The 14,005-nt window shown below is 42.9% G+C and overlaps 1 protein-coding gene across 8 annotated transcripts in view; it reads left to right on the top strand.

The window, feature by feature from the left end:
• HDAC9 (histone deacetylase 9) overlaps positions 1-14,005 on the top strand; it is an 834,677-nt gene that overhangs the window by 380,706 nt on the left and 439,966 nt on the right. For 7 of the 8 annotated variants that reach the window (XM_058677966.1, XM_058677969.1, XM_058677964.1 and 4 more), the window contains one exon: positions 4,879-4,941. In XM_058677966.1, coding sequence (XP_058533949.1) covers positions 4,879-4,941 — 63 coding nt within the window. Of the gene's footprint in view, positions 1-4,214; positions 4,415-4,878; positions 4,942-14,005 lie in introns of those variants that run through there. The other variant, XM_058677967.1, reaches the window with a different exon arrangement.

Raw genomic sequence — 14,005 nt, 5'->3', positions numbered from 1 at the left:
ACATGATGGAATCATAGCAGTTAGTACTTCAGGAAAAGTGTCTGTGTGATTGCGGCTGGATACAAGAAGCATTTTGTGATAGAATAAACTGGGTTTCACCACCCGCCTTGCTGCTTTCCCTGGGGCTTCAGCTATCAACTGTGAGGCTACTTCAAAAAGATGAAAAGGTTTATTGTGGCTCAAAAGCTGTTTAAAATTCACATTTTCCCCCATAATATGCATTTCCCTGAACTTTTTGAATACTGATTTGAGAAGTGGTCATTGTGGGCTGGAGGTCTAAAAATACTTCTGGAGGACTTTTACACATTTCTTGTTTTTTTTTTTTTTTTTTTTTAAGATTTATTCATTTTATTACAGCCAGATATACAGAGAGGAGGAGAGACAGAGGAATATCTTCCATCCGATGATTCACTCCCTAAGTGAGCCACAACGGCTGATGCGCGCCAATCCGAAGCCGGGAATTAGGAACCTCTTCCGGGTCTCCCACACGGGTGCAGGGTCCCAATGCATTGGGCCATCCTTGACTGCTTTCCCAGGCCACAAGCAGGGAGCTGGATGGGAAGTGGAGCTGCCGGGATTAGAACTGGCGCCCATATGGGATCCCGGGGCTTTCAAGGCGAGGACTTTAGCCGCTAGGCCACACCGCCGGGCCCTCTTGTTTTGTTTTATGAGAGTACTTCTAAAGGTTTGTGTGAAAAACTAGTTGAAAGATACACTGGTTTTGAAGAAACAAAATTGGAAATCTATGCATAGTGTTTTATAATATGAATTTTCTATTAACTTTTTGAAATGTCAATATTTACTTGCATAAAAAGGATTAATGATTATCATAAATTCGAATGAGATATTCTTAATAATGTTGTTTCCTCTATCATTTTCTTTTAAGTTAGCTGCTTTTTTTGCCCTTACTTTTTCACTTTTTGTGTATGAATGTAAGATATGATAATTAAAACAATTTTGAAAATGCTTATTCAATTGCATTAGAATTTATTATATTGAGGGCCTGGCACAGGAGCCTAGTGACTAAAGCCCTTACCTTGCACGCTCCAGGATCTCATATGGGCACTGGTTCATCTCCTGGTGGCCCAAATTCCCATCCAGCTCTCTGCCTATGGCCTGGGAAAGCAGTTCAGGATGACCCAAAGTCTTGGGATCCTGCACTTATGTGGGAGACCCGAAGAGGCTCCTGCCTCCTGGCTTCCGATCAGCTCAGCTGCAGCCATTGCAGCAATTTGGGGAATTAATCAGAGGATGGAAGATCTTCCTCTCTGTCTCTTTTCCTCTCTGTATATCTGATTTTCCAGTAAAAATAATAAGTAAATCTTAAAAAAAAGAATTTATTGTATTGAGATTTTGAACTACACATCTATTCTAACCTCACATTTTTTTTGTGTACTGTTGGCTTGGTTTTATTCCTGTCAGATATGTTTTCTCCCAAATCAGTAAATAATTTTAAAAAAATTCCAGAAAGAACCTAGTCATGTTTCTTACCATGACTATTAGAATGATTTTTGAAGAATTAGATCCACGTTGTTAGTACATAGGTTACTAAATAATGGAAATGTAGCCTTCAGTAAGCATAGTGGCTGTTTTATTTTGATTATTTTTCTTTTTAGACACAAGTGGGATCTATTTTATAAGGTTTCCAAGTCCTTTTCACTCCAAAGTAAGTTTCTATGATCAAGAGTTAAATGAAAGACAAATCTGCTAATGAAAAATTTGCTGAAAGAGTGCATGGATAATGTGTAAATTTCAAATTGGTATAAACGCAAGTCCAAATATTGTCTATTTTTTTTAAAGCTTATTTATTTATTTGGGAGGCAGAGAGACACAGAGAAGGAGAGTCATCTTCCATCTTCTGTCAAAGTCAGGAGCCAGGAAATTCTTATCTCTCATATGAGGGGCAGGGGCCCAAGAACTTAACCCATTTCTATTTCCACTGCTTTTCTTGACTCCTTAGTAGGGAAGCAGAGAACCTGTGTCTCATAGCAAGTGTCAGCTTAACCTGCTGTATCATATTGCTATCCTGTTTTTTAAAAAAAAGTTCTGTTTATTTATCTGGAAGAAAGATAAAGGGCAGGAGGGAGAAAGAGAGAGAAAAAGGAGAGGAAAGGAGAATGGTTTGTCTAGAGACATCTTCCATGTACTGGTTTTCTCCTCACATGACTGCAACAGCAGGGCTGATCTCCCACATGGGTACCAGGGACTGAACACTTGGGCCATCCTAAGCGGCTTTCCCAGGCGTGTGAGAAAGGAGCTGAATCAAAAGTGGAGAACCTGGGACTAGAACAGGCCCTCAGTCACAGAATACTGGCACCACAAGCAGCAGCTTCACCTCCTGCACCACCATGATGGTCCCAAGACACATTCTGTATACTATTTTATGTAGAATTCCCTTCCTTGGAAACTCAGAAAACAGATGATAACTGACACTGCTTTCTGGATTTTTATTTATTTTTGCTGCTTTTTATTGTGGAAGCATCGAGACCCTTTTTGTCAAATGTGATTTGAATGTGTTATTTGAACTTAAAGATACATATGCATGTCACTTTTAGTCTAGTTACCCTGTTTGCCACCATTTTTGTATATTCTGTTAAAACTATCCTAAAACCAAGGATAGCTCTCCTCATCAGCAGTATTTATTCCAAAGACTTCACAGAATTTTCTGGATCATTCTAGAAAGGTACATGAAGACAGGACTGGGGAACATGAATGGCAAATCTGTATGTTTAATTAAACAAATCTCTTAGGCCTGCGTCCTTAGTGAGAGCTTTTGTGATCTTCATAACCTGAATTTTTCTCATTTAAAAAGTAAAGAGCTGGTTTGGATTATATGAGTGGATTTCCTTTACATTTTTCTTAATAGAAAGATCAGATGCTTTAACGTGTTTCTTCCGTTCCGCATGAGTCCTGTGTTCCCTTCGTCCTGACCACACTGTCTAGTTGAGCGGAGTCTCCGCGTCAACTCTAGAATCCTTGCAACAAGTGCCTTATCCTTTGCCTTCTCTGTTGCCACGGATGCCATAGGAATTAGATTGTTCTTGCTGATCCAGCTTAGAAAAAAGGAGATTCTGTGACCCTTGGGGGATCATTCTTGGTGGTGCAAAAATGCTAGATCCTTTCTGAGGGTGCATGACTTATTTTTCACACAGGCATCAACTTATAAATGTACAGCAAAGACCCATAGAACTTTACTACTGGTTTGTTTCTTGGTGAATGTCCCATTGTGCAAGGGGGCTAGGAACCTCTTAACTAATAGAAAAACCATTGAAGTGGAAACATGAGGTGTGTATTTTAGGCAGCCAGTACAGATGGACACAGGACTTGAAGAGTTGGATATGGGTCTTATTTTTTCCTTGATTGATGGGTGCAAGGTACTCACTCAGTAATTCTGCCTCTGTAGGAAAGAAAGTCCTGCAAGAAGAGACTGGCATGGTCTTTTTTTTTTCTTTAAATATTATTTGGTCTTGCAGGTAAATTGTATTCAGCCTGAGAGGCTGAAAGTGGGGGAGGAGGTTTAGGTGTAACCCCCTTACCCTTTTTGAGTCACAGGAGCCACTGACTGCTATGCAATTTCTAGCTGGTGCAGAGGGCACACTAGGATTTGCAAAATGGACAATTGGCTTGCTGAAATGGCCAGTGAAAAATCAAGCCAGTCCTTCCTACAGATTTTTATCCCAGGGTGTGCTTGTTTTCCAAAACTACCTCTGCTCAATCTCCTGTCAGTGCTGAAACTAGAAGGCAGAAAAGCTGCTCGAGCCCCAGCCAACTGCAGTGTAGCCAGAGAAACAGGCAACAAAAATAGAACACCAGGATTGCTGTGCGTGGGTGAGGCAGAACCCACATCATGAGCAAAAGCTTCCAGTATTATTTTAGAACCAATACAGAGCTCTGCACTTCTCTCCTCTTTCAAAAACACACACTACAAAAATAAAATGAAATGAAATCTATGTGCATTTGCCCTCTTAGAATTATGATGCTTAATTTTTTTTTTCCTTTTCCTCCCTTGCTTCAGGAGTGAATTGCCGGGATGGAAATACAGTGTGCAGAGCCAGCCTGGGGAGAAGGAAAGAGTTAATAGCTGTTAAGGCCTTGCAATAGAGAATTATGGTTTGAAAGATAGAGGCCGGACAGCTGGGTTTGCTGGGGTATTTTTAAATGCATTAATGCAGGCTCCAATCACTCGGCCATGCTTGACCTATTTTTGGCTCAGGCCGACCATTGTTCTATTTCTGTGCCTGTGGGCCATGCTGTTGTTGATTCATATGCAAATGGATTATCACTAGCTTTCGCCAACTTGAGCTGAGCGAGACTGAGAACAGGGGAAGAGAGCGAGCCACCAGCGGCTAGGAGGAGGGCAAGGCTGAAGCCCCTTGGAGGGCTGCCGACTCCTGCTTGAGGAACTCCAAGCCAGGTTTAATCGGTTTCTTTTTCTTGTGGGGACAGTTCATATATATATATATTTTTTTTTTCTACCTCTTCTGACAAAGAAATCACTCTGAAGCACATTCCTACTTCCCACCTGCTTTTTGTTTCCGGGATAAGCTTAAGGTCCCGAAAGCTATCACATCCACCCTGTCCTTTCTGCTTTGTACACAGGTTGGTAAGGCAGGCGGGGGCAGGGGCGGGGGGAGCATGCAGGGTGAGGGAAGTGTCCAGATCTTTGTCAAAGTGTGTGTCCATTTCAGCAGAAAGGAAATCATAGTGGAAGTCGAACCTCTTGTTGCTTTACCGTGCTCAGGAGAGGAGGGAGGACCAGCCAGGGGAGCTCCCGGGGCCGGTGCGCGCAGAGCCGCGATGAATCTTGCATGCAGCTGAAGTGAGAGTGTTGGAATATGCTGCAGACAATTTACGAGCGTGACTCTTGTTTTCCCTCAGATGGGGTGGCTGGACGAGAGCAGCTCTTGGCTCAGCAGAGAATGCACAGCATGATCAGCTCAGGTAAGATCCTGTTTCATCACCCACAAGGTTTATGTTGCAAGGTTTAGGCTTGCCTTTCCCAAGGCAGCCAAACAGACCACCTCTTTTAAGGAATTGCTTTTTTTTTTTTTTTTTTTCTGCCCGTGTGGATGTTGCTGTTTTCTTGGTGCGTCCATGGGATTCAGCTTAGAGCCCCACCATGGCTTATTGCTGTGCATACTCAGAGTCTGTTTCTGAATGGAGCTGCTAACTATTACTTCTGATGAAAGATGAGACTTGAGAGAAGTGAAAATGTAGTTGGGGCTGTTGTTGCCTTGCTCTGCAACTGGGGAAAGCAGGTCTGGGCTGACTGGGAGTATGCGGATGGTTGAACTTACTCCACCAGGACTTTAACCCTCAGGTAAGTTTACGTGGGGGCTTGGGTTTTAATTGCAGCCTGGTGGTTTTATATTTACAGTTTGCATACAGACACACATCTATTTATAGAACTATCTTCTGCAATGGGTGTTTGCTGCAGAGTTGTAAAGGTAGTTTTACTCTCGCCACCATGTGCCTTTGGCTCGGGAGCCCGAAACGAAACTGTTGGGACTGCAGTGAAATGTATTATTAGCAGATGCTTCTTTTACTTTTTTTTCAACACCACTTGGGAAGCCTTGCACAGAGAAATGTGTTAAAAGCAGGTGCAGCCTCTTAAAGCATAATGGGAAGAGATTCCAGTTCCCACTTTCTCTGTGTGTACCCGCAGAGAGACGGGCTGTGGATGGAAGATGGGGCTCGTCAGCCTTATCGATTTCTGTTTGTTCAGTGAGCTTCCTTTCCAGGCAGTGTCACGGCAAGCAGTGACTGCGTTTCATGTTTATTTTCTACACAGCCAGTCCTCAATGCTTTGGGGACTCTTTATTCCTGTCCACTTTTATGAATGCTTCCACCTAAATTGGCTTCAAGTTCTCACTCAGATCCTCCGAATTCCCGTGTGGGCTGACTTGTAGTTTTAGAGGACTGTGTACATCTCCATGTGGGGAGTGCTCAGGAGAGCTTCCTGAGAGAAAGATTCCACAGGTTGGCTGGCTCTGTTGGTGTCTGTGTACCTTCCATCTGTGGATCCGTGCTTGAGGCCAGCTGACTTTACACCGGTCATCTTCACGGTGATCTGGAGGCACTTTTGTTCCATCAGGATCAACAATAATTTTGTACAGGTTAGGGCTTATTAGTTAATGAGCAGTGTTGGGCTCATTAAAGCGAACTTAGTGGAACTTCAGTGTGTCCTCAGGGAAGGACTGGCAGGGACATCTCCATAGGGACCGGTGACTACACTTAGCATTTTTTCCCTTATAAATAAGGTTAAAGACATTGACAATAGCAGTGGCCCTTCCAGGCTGTGCCTGTGGGCTACCGGTTGGTTCTTTCTTCTCACTGTGGAAGCACACACATGGCCTCCCCAGGCTAACATCTGCTGACCCAGGACCTGGGCACAGGTGTTTCCAGGCATGGCCCTTCCCCATGGCTTGGATCAACGCACACAACTTTCTCCTTGTTTCAGTGGAAATGGACATTTTATTGATTTTTGGCTTATCTTTAATGATCTGTATGCAAAGGAATAGAGTTTTCAAAAGAATAGGTTCTTCAGTCTGCGTTGCTGTTTTTGACACTTAAGGCCTGGCTATTCAATGAGACACTGTGCAGGTTCACACCGGCTCCCTAACCTGCCTGCTATGAAGGAAATTCAAAGTTCTGTTTATTGACAGAATCAGAAACATTAAAAAATTGCATTTTTCTATCATACCTGATTTTGCTTCCTATAATATGTCCTCAAATTATTTCAAAAAGATTTATTTATTTGAAAATCAGAGTTACAAAAATAGGGGGAAGAGATAGTTAGATAAGAGATAGTTGTAGAGAGAGTGACTGAGAAAGGGTAAGAGAACTTCTGGCCACTGGATCACTCCCCAGTGGGTGTCACAGCCAGGGCTGAGCCAGGCTTAAGCCAGCAGCCAGGTCTCTTGAGTGAGTGAGGGGCCCAGACACTTGGGCCGTGCTCCACTGCTTCCAGGGCCATTAGCAGGGAGTCAGCCTTTGAATGCGTTAGTTGGTACGTGAAGAGGCACCTAAATAAGATACTGGCAACACAGGCTGAGGCTTTACTCTGATATTCCACATTGTTAACTCCTCAAATTATTTTTAAGAAATACTTATTTATGAGAGAGCGAGAGAACATGAGAGTGCTCCCACATCTGCTGGTCTGCTCCCCCAATGCCCACAGGAATTCCATGCGGGAAGCCTTCCACATGGCTGGTATAAAGTCAGTGCCTGTGCCATCATCACATCCTAGTGTCCACATTCTTAGGAAGCTGGAGTCAGGTGCTGCAATGGCAGGTGAAATGCAGGTACTCGCAGGTGGGATGGATGCTAGCATCTGAACCTCCATCCTAATTGTTGGGCCCAGTTCACCCAGTTTATATTTTGTGCTGCTCAATTCTCAAACCTGAAATCTTGAGGGATATTTTACAAAATACATTACTTGGCTATTGCCCTGAGAGTTTTTGTTTGAATTGATAGGCAGACATCATGGATATGGGGGTTTTTAAATGTCCCCATCAGCTGTAACCTTTGATCAACTGAGGAACACTTTTGTACAGTATGGAGTGGACGGTGTGCTGGGGAAGCATCAGCAGGATGAGCTGTGTTGAGGGTGTGTTTGCCTTCGTTTAGCCATGCACCTCGTTCAGCTCATCTTCTTGGCCTTCATGAGACTGATAGGGTGAACAGCTGGTGAGATCTTGGGGTCTCCAAAGGGGAAAAGCAGTGTGGCAGCTGCCATGGAGAGCACTGGGAGAAGTGTCTGAGCTTTGGGTTCCAGGAGGCCTGCTGTTGACTGCTGAGCACCTGTTTTGCTCAAGTAGGGGATGATTGTGCCCGACATTGTGCTTCGAGGATATCCACGTGTCTTGGTCTTGTGCATGAGTGTTGTTGCTGTCACTTTCTTTGAGCCCACAGCTCTACTCCACAGTGCCCGATGACTCGGAGTGTAGGTCACCTGGGGAAATGATTTTTGTTGCTGTTTTGATAATCACTTTTTTCTTTTGTTATCTTATATACCAACTATGTGTTTGGCTATCTTGATCTGGTAAGAATTCAGTTCTTAGGACAGTTATTGGACCTAGCCATGAAGACATTGGCTAAGACATCTATATCCTGTATTGGAGTGCCTGTGTTCCAGTTCTGGCTGTGTTCCTATTTTTTGCTTCATACTAAGGTGTGCCTGGCAGCCAATAGTGATGCCTCAGGTGTCTGGATTTCTGCCTCCTACATGAGAGGCACAAAGAGAGTTATGTGGGTCCTGGCTTTGTGCTAGGCCATTCCTCGCTATTGTGGGTTCTGGCTTGGGTTACGCCATCCTGAGCTATTGTGGGTACTGGGGAGTAAAGCAATAAATAGATGAGGGTTCCGGGGCCCAGTATGGTGGCCTAATGGCTAGAGTCCTTGCCTTGAATGTGGCAGGATCCCATATGGTTGCCGGTTCTAATCCCAGCAGCTCTACTTCCCATCCAGCTCCCTGTTGGTGGCCTGGGAAAGCAGTCAAGGATGGCCCAAAGCCTTGAGATCCTGCACCCACATGGGAGACCTGGAAGAAGCTCCTGGCTCCTAGCTTTGGATTGGCGCAGCTCCGGCCATTGTGGTCACTTGGGGAGTGAATCATTGGATGGAAGATCTTCCTCTCTGTCTCTCCTCCACTCTGTATATCTGACTTTTCAATAAAAAAAAAATAAATCTTAAAAAAAATAGATGGGGGTTCCCACTCATGCTCAGACTCTCATTCTGTATATCTCTCTGGCTCTCAAATCTGTGAATTAATAATTCAATGAAATATTTAGTCCTCCCTGAATCTTAAAACAAACTCCTTTCCTTACACAAACTGCAGCACTTCAAGGTAGCGTATGTGTGTGTGTGTATTTATGTACAATGAAACATCTGATTGTATAATAGATGCAAAAATGTTACAGAGTATGTGGTTGTGGGCAAAACCCACCAGCACATTTCTGGAGGTGGGCTCGTCTGAAGCCAGGAGCCTGGAGCTTCTTCCAGGTCTCCCATGTGAGAGCAGGGACCCAAGTAGTTGAACCATCTTCCACTGTATTTCCAGGGCTTTAGCAGGGAACTGGATGGGAAATGGAGCAGCCGGGACTCGAAGCAGCACTGCAGGAGGAAGTTTAATTATGTAGCACTGGCACCAAGATAAATTACATTTTTAAAATTTGACTTTTGTTATGTATTATATATTAATGACTAGTAATTGCTTTAGCATGTATTGTAGTTATATTGAATATTGGGCTATTGTTCAGAGCACATTAGGTACTAATGGATTACAAGTGGTTTATTAGACAATTCTATGTTTCCTTCATATTGACCTATCCAGATAGACATTTTTGGTCAATATAGATTCTAGAATGTTGTCTGCTAATATCTTTTTAGTTTATAAAAATTCCGTAATTTTAGCTGTTGGAATTCAGTGTGAGTGACGTATTTTGCCAAGTTCATCCTTACTTTTGTGGTTTGTGTGGGCCAGAGTAAGCGGATAAGTGTAGCAGAAAGCAAAGCGTATCCAAATATTGACTCTGGTCACACAGCAGGAGCTGGCAGAAGTAGGAGGGCCCTCTAGTTGCCAGGCACACAGCTCAACATGTTGGCCAGCAGAGCTGTTCCAGGCAGCACTGGGGCAATTATTACGAGGGAATTTCCTGGAGTTTGTACAGAATTAATGTACAGCGCATTTACAACAAGGGAACCATAAAAAAAAATCTAAATCTAAATTCTGAATTGCTCTTATGTAAATTTATCTCCACCCTTTCTGAGTCTTTTTGTTCCTTTTGGTGTGATATTGAGAGAAGGTTCATTTCCTTTCAGCCTTCACTTACGTCTACTTGAAAAGCAGGATCTAATTATGAAAATGTACATCTCACAGATGCTCCTGTCACGTCGAGACTCACTTCTAGTATTTCCCCATAATTACTGTTTTGCCATTTTCTAATGCAGGTTATCTTTGCTTGCAAGTCTCTTACCCATCAGGATCGTTGATAGATATCAATCAAAAAGCTGCTGCTGAGTGGGTTCATTGAGAACAGGAATGTGGGTGAGCATTCGCCTAGTCCTGAGGGTGTCACAGAAAACGTTATTACCTGTTTTGTCCTTTGAGTTAAAAGATTCGGTGAACCTCCTCAGATGACTGAAGGCAACTGGAATTCTGAATGGAAAAAATGGCTTTCAGTGGTGATTTTGAGTTTGGAGGTTAGAGAGTTGAAAAAGGGCCGCATCATGTCTTAGATAATCAGATGAGCTCCAAAGAGCCAGCAAATGAAACCTGCTCCCACCTCTCCAATATCCCACAGTAACGGGGTGAAAGCAAAGTGACGCAACCCAGTGCCAATGGCCTTGGAATCAAAATTAAGCAAGGAAAGGACATAAAAGCAAGAGAGTTGTTTAATCAGAGTGGGGCTACCTCCTCCTGGGCCGCCTGGGAATTTTATTGGCCAGTAGACAACTTCCTGAGAGTCAGGACACTCCTGAATGCCAGTTGGGATGTCCTCAACATTTTTGTCTGTCCATCTTTTCCTTGATGACTGAAGATACTGGTAGAAGGTAGAAAGACCAGGCTAGAAACTAGTGAAAGGGAGGAAAGAACAGATTCTGCCCTTGGGCAAATGGCCTGTAGCTTCTTGGAGTGAAATGCCCAACTGCAGTTGATCTTAAAGACTCTTAAAGACTTAAAGAAGAAAAAGCTCAATCACCGAGGCCCTGGGTGTGTAACTGCCTCCGGCAAATGGAGTAACTTTAAAAGAACATAAGTGCCCTAGCACAAAAGCTCAAAGGTGAAATGACAAAACAATGGGATGATGATTTTAGAGCCCAAAGTATCCATTAGAAATAGCAGGATTGGGCCCAGCGGCATGGCCTAGTGGTTAAAATCCTCGCCTTGATGCACTGGGATCCCATATGGGCGCCAGTTCTAATCCCGGCAGCTCCACTTTCCATCCAGCTCTCTGCTTGTGGCCTGGGAAAGCAGTTGAGGATGGCCCAAAGCCTTGGGCTCCTGGCTTTGGATCAGCGTAGCACTGGCCATTACAGTCATTGGGGAGTGAATCATTGGATGGAAGATCTTCCTCTCTGTCTCTCCTCCTCTCTGTATATCTGACTTTCCAATAAAAATAAAATAAATCTTAAAAGAAAACAAACAAAGAAAGAAATAGCAGGATTGAGAATGCAGCATTGTGGCACAGTGAGTTATGCCATTGTGAGATGCTGGCATCCCATCTGAGTGCCAGTTTGTGTCCCAGCTGCTCCACTTCCCAATCAGATCCTTGCTAATGATCCTGTGAAAGTGGAGGATATGGGCCCGGCGGCGTGGCCTAGCGGCTGAAGTCCTCGCCTTGAGAGCCCCGGGATCCCATATGGGCGCCGGTTCTAGTCCCGGCAGCTCCACTTCCCATCCAGCTCCCTGCTTGTGGCCTGGGAAAGCAGTCGAGGACGGCCCAAAGCTTTGGGACCCTGCACCCGCGTGGGAGACCTGGAAGAGGTTCCTGGTTCCTGGCATCGGATCGGGGCACACCGGCCCTTTGCGGCTCACTTGGGGAGTGAATCATCGGACGGAAGATCTTCCTCTCTGTCTCTCCTCCTCTCTGTATATCTGGCTGTAATAAAATGAATAAATCTTTAAAAAAAAAAAAGAAAGTGTAGGATAATGGCTCCAGTAGGGGGATCCCTGCCACCCACATGGGCAACCCAGAGCAAGATCCTGGTTTCTAGATTTGGCCTTGCCTGGCCCAGCCATTGTGGTCATTTGAAAAGTAAACTATGGAATGGAACATCTCTCTCTCTCCCTGCCCCCTCTTTCTCTGTTTCCGTAACTCTTTGAAATAAGTACGTCTTTAAAGAAATAGCAGGGTTCAGAATAGACTCTAGTGAAAAGCTTTATCAACCAAGGTCGAAGACTTTAAATAATTGGTGTGAATGAAAACAGAAAATGGGTTCATGAAATTACAAGGAAGCCAGCCTTGAAAGGCGAAGGCAAACGAACAAAGGCAAATAAAGTAAGACAAATTAATTATTGTGGAACTGAAGAATGATAATTTCACTGAAAAGGAAAAAGAAAAATCTGAGACTCAGAGAACTCCCCCATGTTTTAGAAGATTTTGATACAAATGAACAGCTCAGTCATGTGCTAAGGAAGCTCTCCAGAGAAACAAAGTTATTGAGGGATTCAGGCAGATATGGTGGGCCCCACGAGGGCAGGGGATGGTGAGGAAACCATGTAGGCTCCTGGGATTCACCCAAGTATTAAGGCCAGAAGACAGTGAAGAAGGACTTACTTTACCAAGGTGATTGTGAAATCCAGAGTAAAGAAGTAGACAAGCCACAAGTTCTCAATCATGAAAGCAAATGCTGGACAATGAATGATACTAAATTACAAAGGAGAAAAAAACAGCAAAATTAATAGAAAGAGCCTTGAATCCACAAACTATGGAATTGTGGCTATTAGCAGAAAGAAAATGCTACAGTGGGGTAATAAAATATTAAGTAATATAAACCTATGAAAGTAGAAACTGGGGCAGGAACAATGTTGACAGTGTGAACCAGCCTTACGAATTGAAGGAAGGTGACATGAGGAATGCGAGAAAGTGTACCATCCTTCCCTCTCTAAGCAGGGACAGACTTCCTGCTGCTTAAAATAGAAGCACATAGTTTTAAAAAACAGATTCCAAACATACTATTTTTAAAGCAATGGTTTATTTAACCTTTGATCTTTGTGGATATAGCATCGCTTATGGTGGGGAAGCACTTAGTCCTTTGAGAGTCCCATTGCAGTTTTAAATCTGCTTAATTTGGTTGAATTTAAATTTGGTTTCCTAAAATAAAAAAGAACATCGATGATATGATCTTATTTTTGTAAAAGTATTTTTAAACACTTTGCTTTCATATCTCCCCAAAATTTGTATCTTAGCTTCAAGAAGTTCATGGAAAAATACAAATTATGGAAAAAAATATGCATGGATTCCTAAATGTTTTACACTAAAATCAACTTATCATTTGATTCTGGTTTTCCATGAGCTTTTGCAAAAATCCTCCAAGGTAAATAGAAATTTCTAAAATGTTGGCGCTTGTATTTGTATGTGGCAAAGGGGAAAGGCTTTTGCTTTTATCATTATGCCTTCTAGCATGGTGAGAAATTTTATAGTAGGCATATATGTGTTCTAGCTTTTTCTTTTTGTTTTTACACATTCACACGCAAAGTTGTTATTCTAGAATACTAACAACAACAAATTGAAAATAGTAGATAAGAAAGTATGCTGGTCCCCGTGGCAGGCAAAAGAAAACTTCAGTGAGAATGACTAATAGGAGAGTGATCCTTCAGTGGAAGGGCTGGATGGTCAGGTGCTGAATGATGTCATTAGCATGCAGATTGTTCTTGGGACCCCACTCAGCCATCCTGAGCCTTGGGTTGTATGATATTAGCTTGGTCCCTACAGTGGTCACAAGTTGACTGTAGCATTTCCAGACATTATAACTATTCATGCATGACAAATTCCAGACAGAGAAGGGAAATTTTGCTTCGTTGGGGTCTCTTTTTAAAGAAAAAAAAAAGTGTTACCCAGGACTTACTGGTCAAATCCTTCACCTACCCGTGCTTCAGCCAGTTGCTGAAAGGAGTAGGGACCCTTGGCTCAGCCAGGGAAGGCAGACACGTGAGCCTATCGAGCTTCTTTTGAGAAATATAAAAAGAAAAAGGGAATCATTGTTAACTAGACACCAACGATATTTTCTGCTGTATGAATGTTTGCAGTTTTGTCTATTTTTTTTTTTTGTTTTTGGAGACTATATAGTTAAGTCAATTAAAATTATGCTGTGTGTCGTTTTTATGAAAACAGTATGAAACATCTTCAAAAACTTCGCAGAAAATCTGTATGATGAAAAAAAATGTGGATTTCAAGTAAACAGCTTTTATGGTTTTATTGAAGTTCCTCTTGTTTCTGCTTAAATACTGCCATAACTTTTTACTAATATTGAGTAGATTGCCTTTCTAAATGTTGATTGT

Source organism: Ochotona princeps, chromosome 20, assembly GCF_030435755.1.
Source record: "Ochotona princeps isolate mOchPri1 chromosome 20, mOchPri1.hap1, whole genome shotgun sequence".
Lineage (NCBI taxonomy): Eukaryota > Metazoa > Chordata > Mammalia > Lagomorpha > Ochotonidae > Ochotona > Ochotona princeps.
The sequence above is the reverse complement of the archived record's forward strand: the minus strand, read 5'-3'. Positions and strand labels throughout refer to the sequence as shown.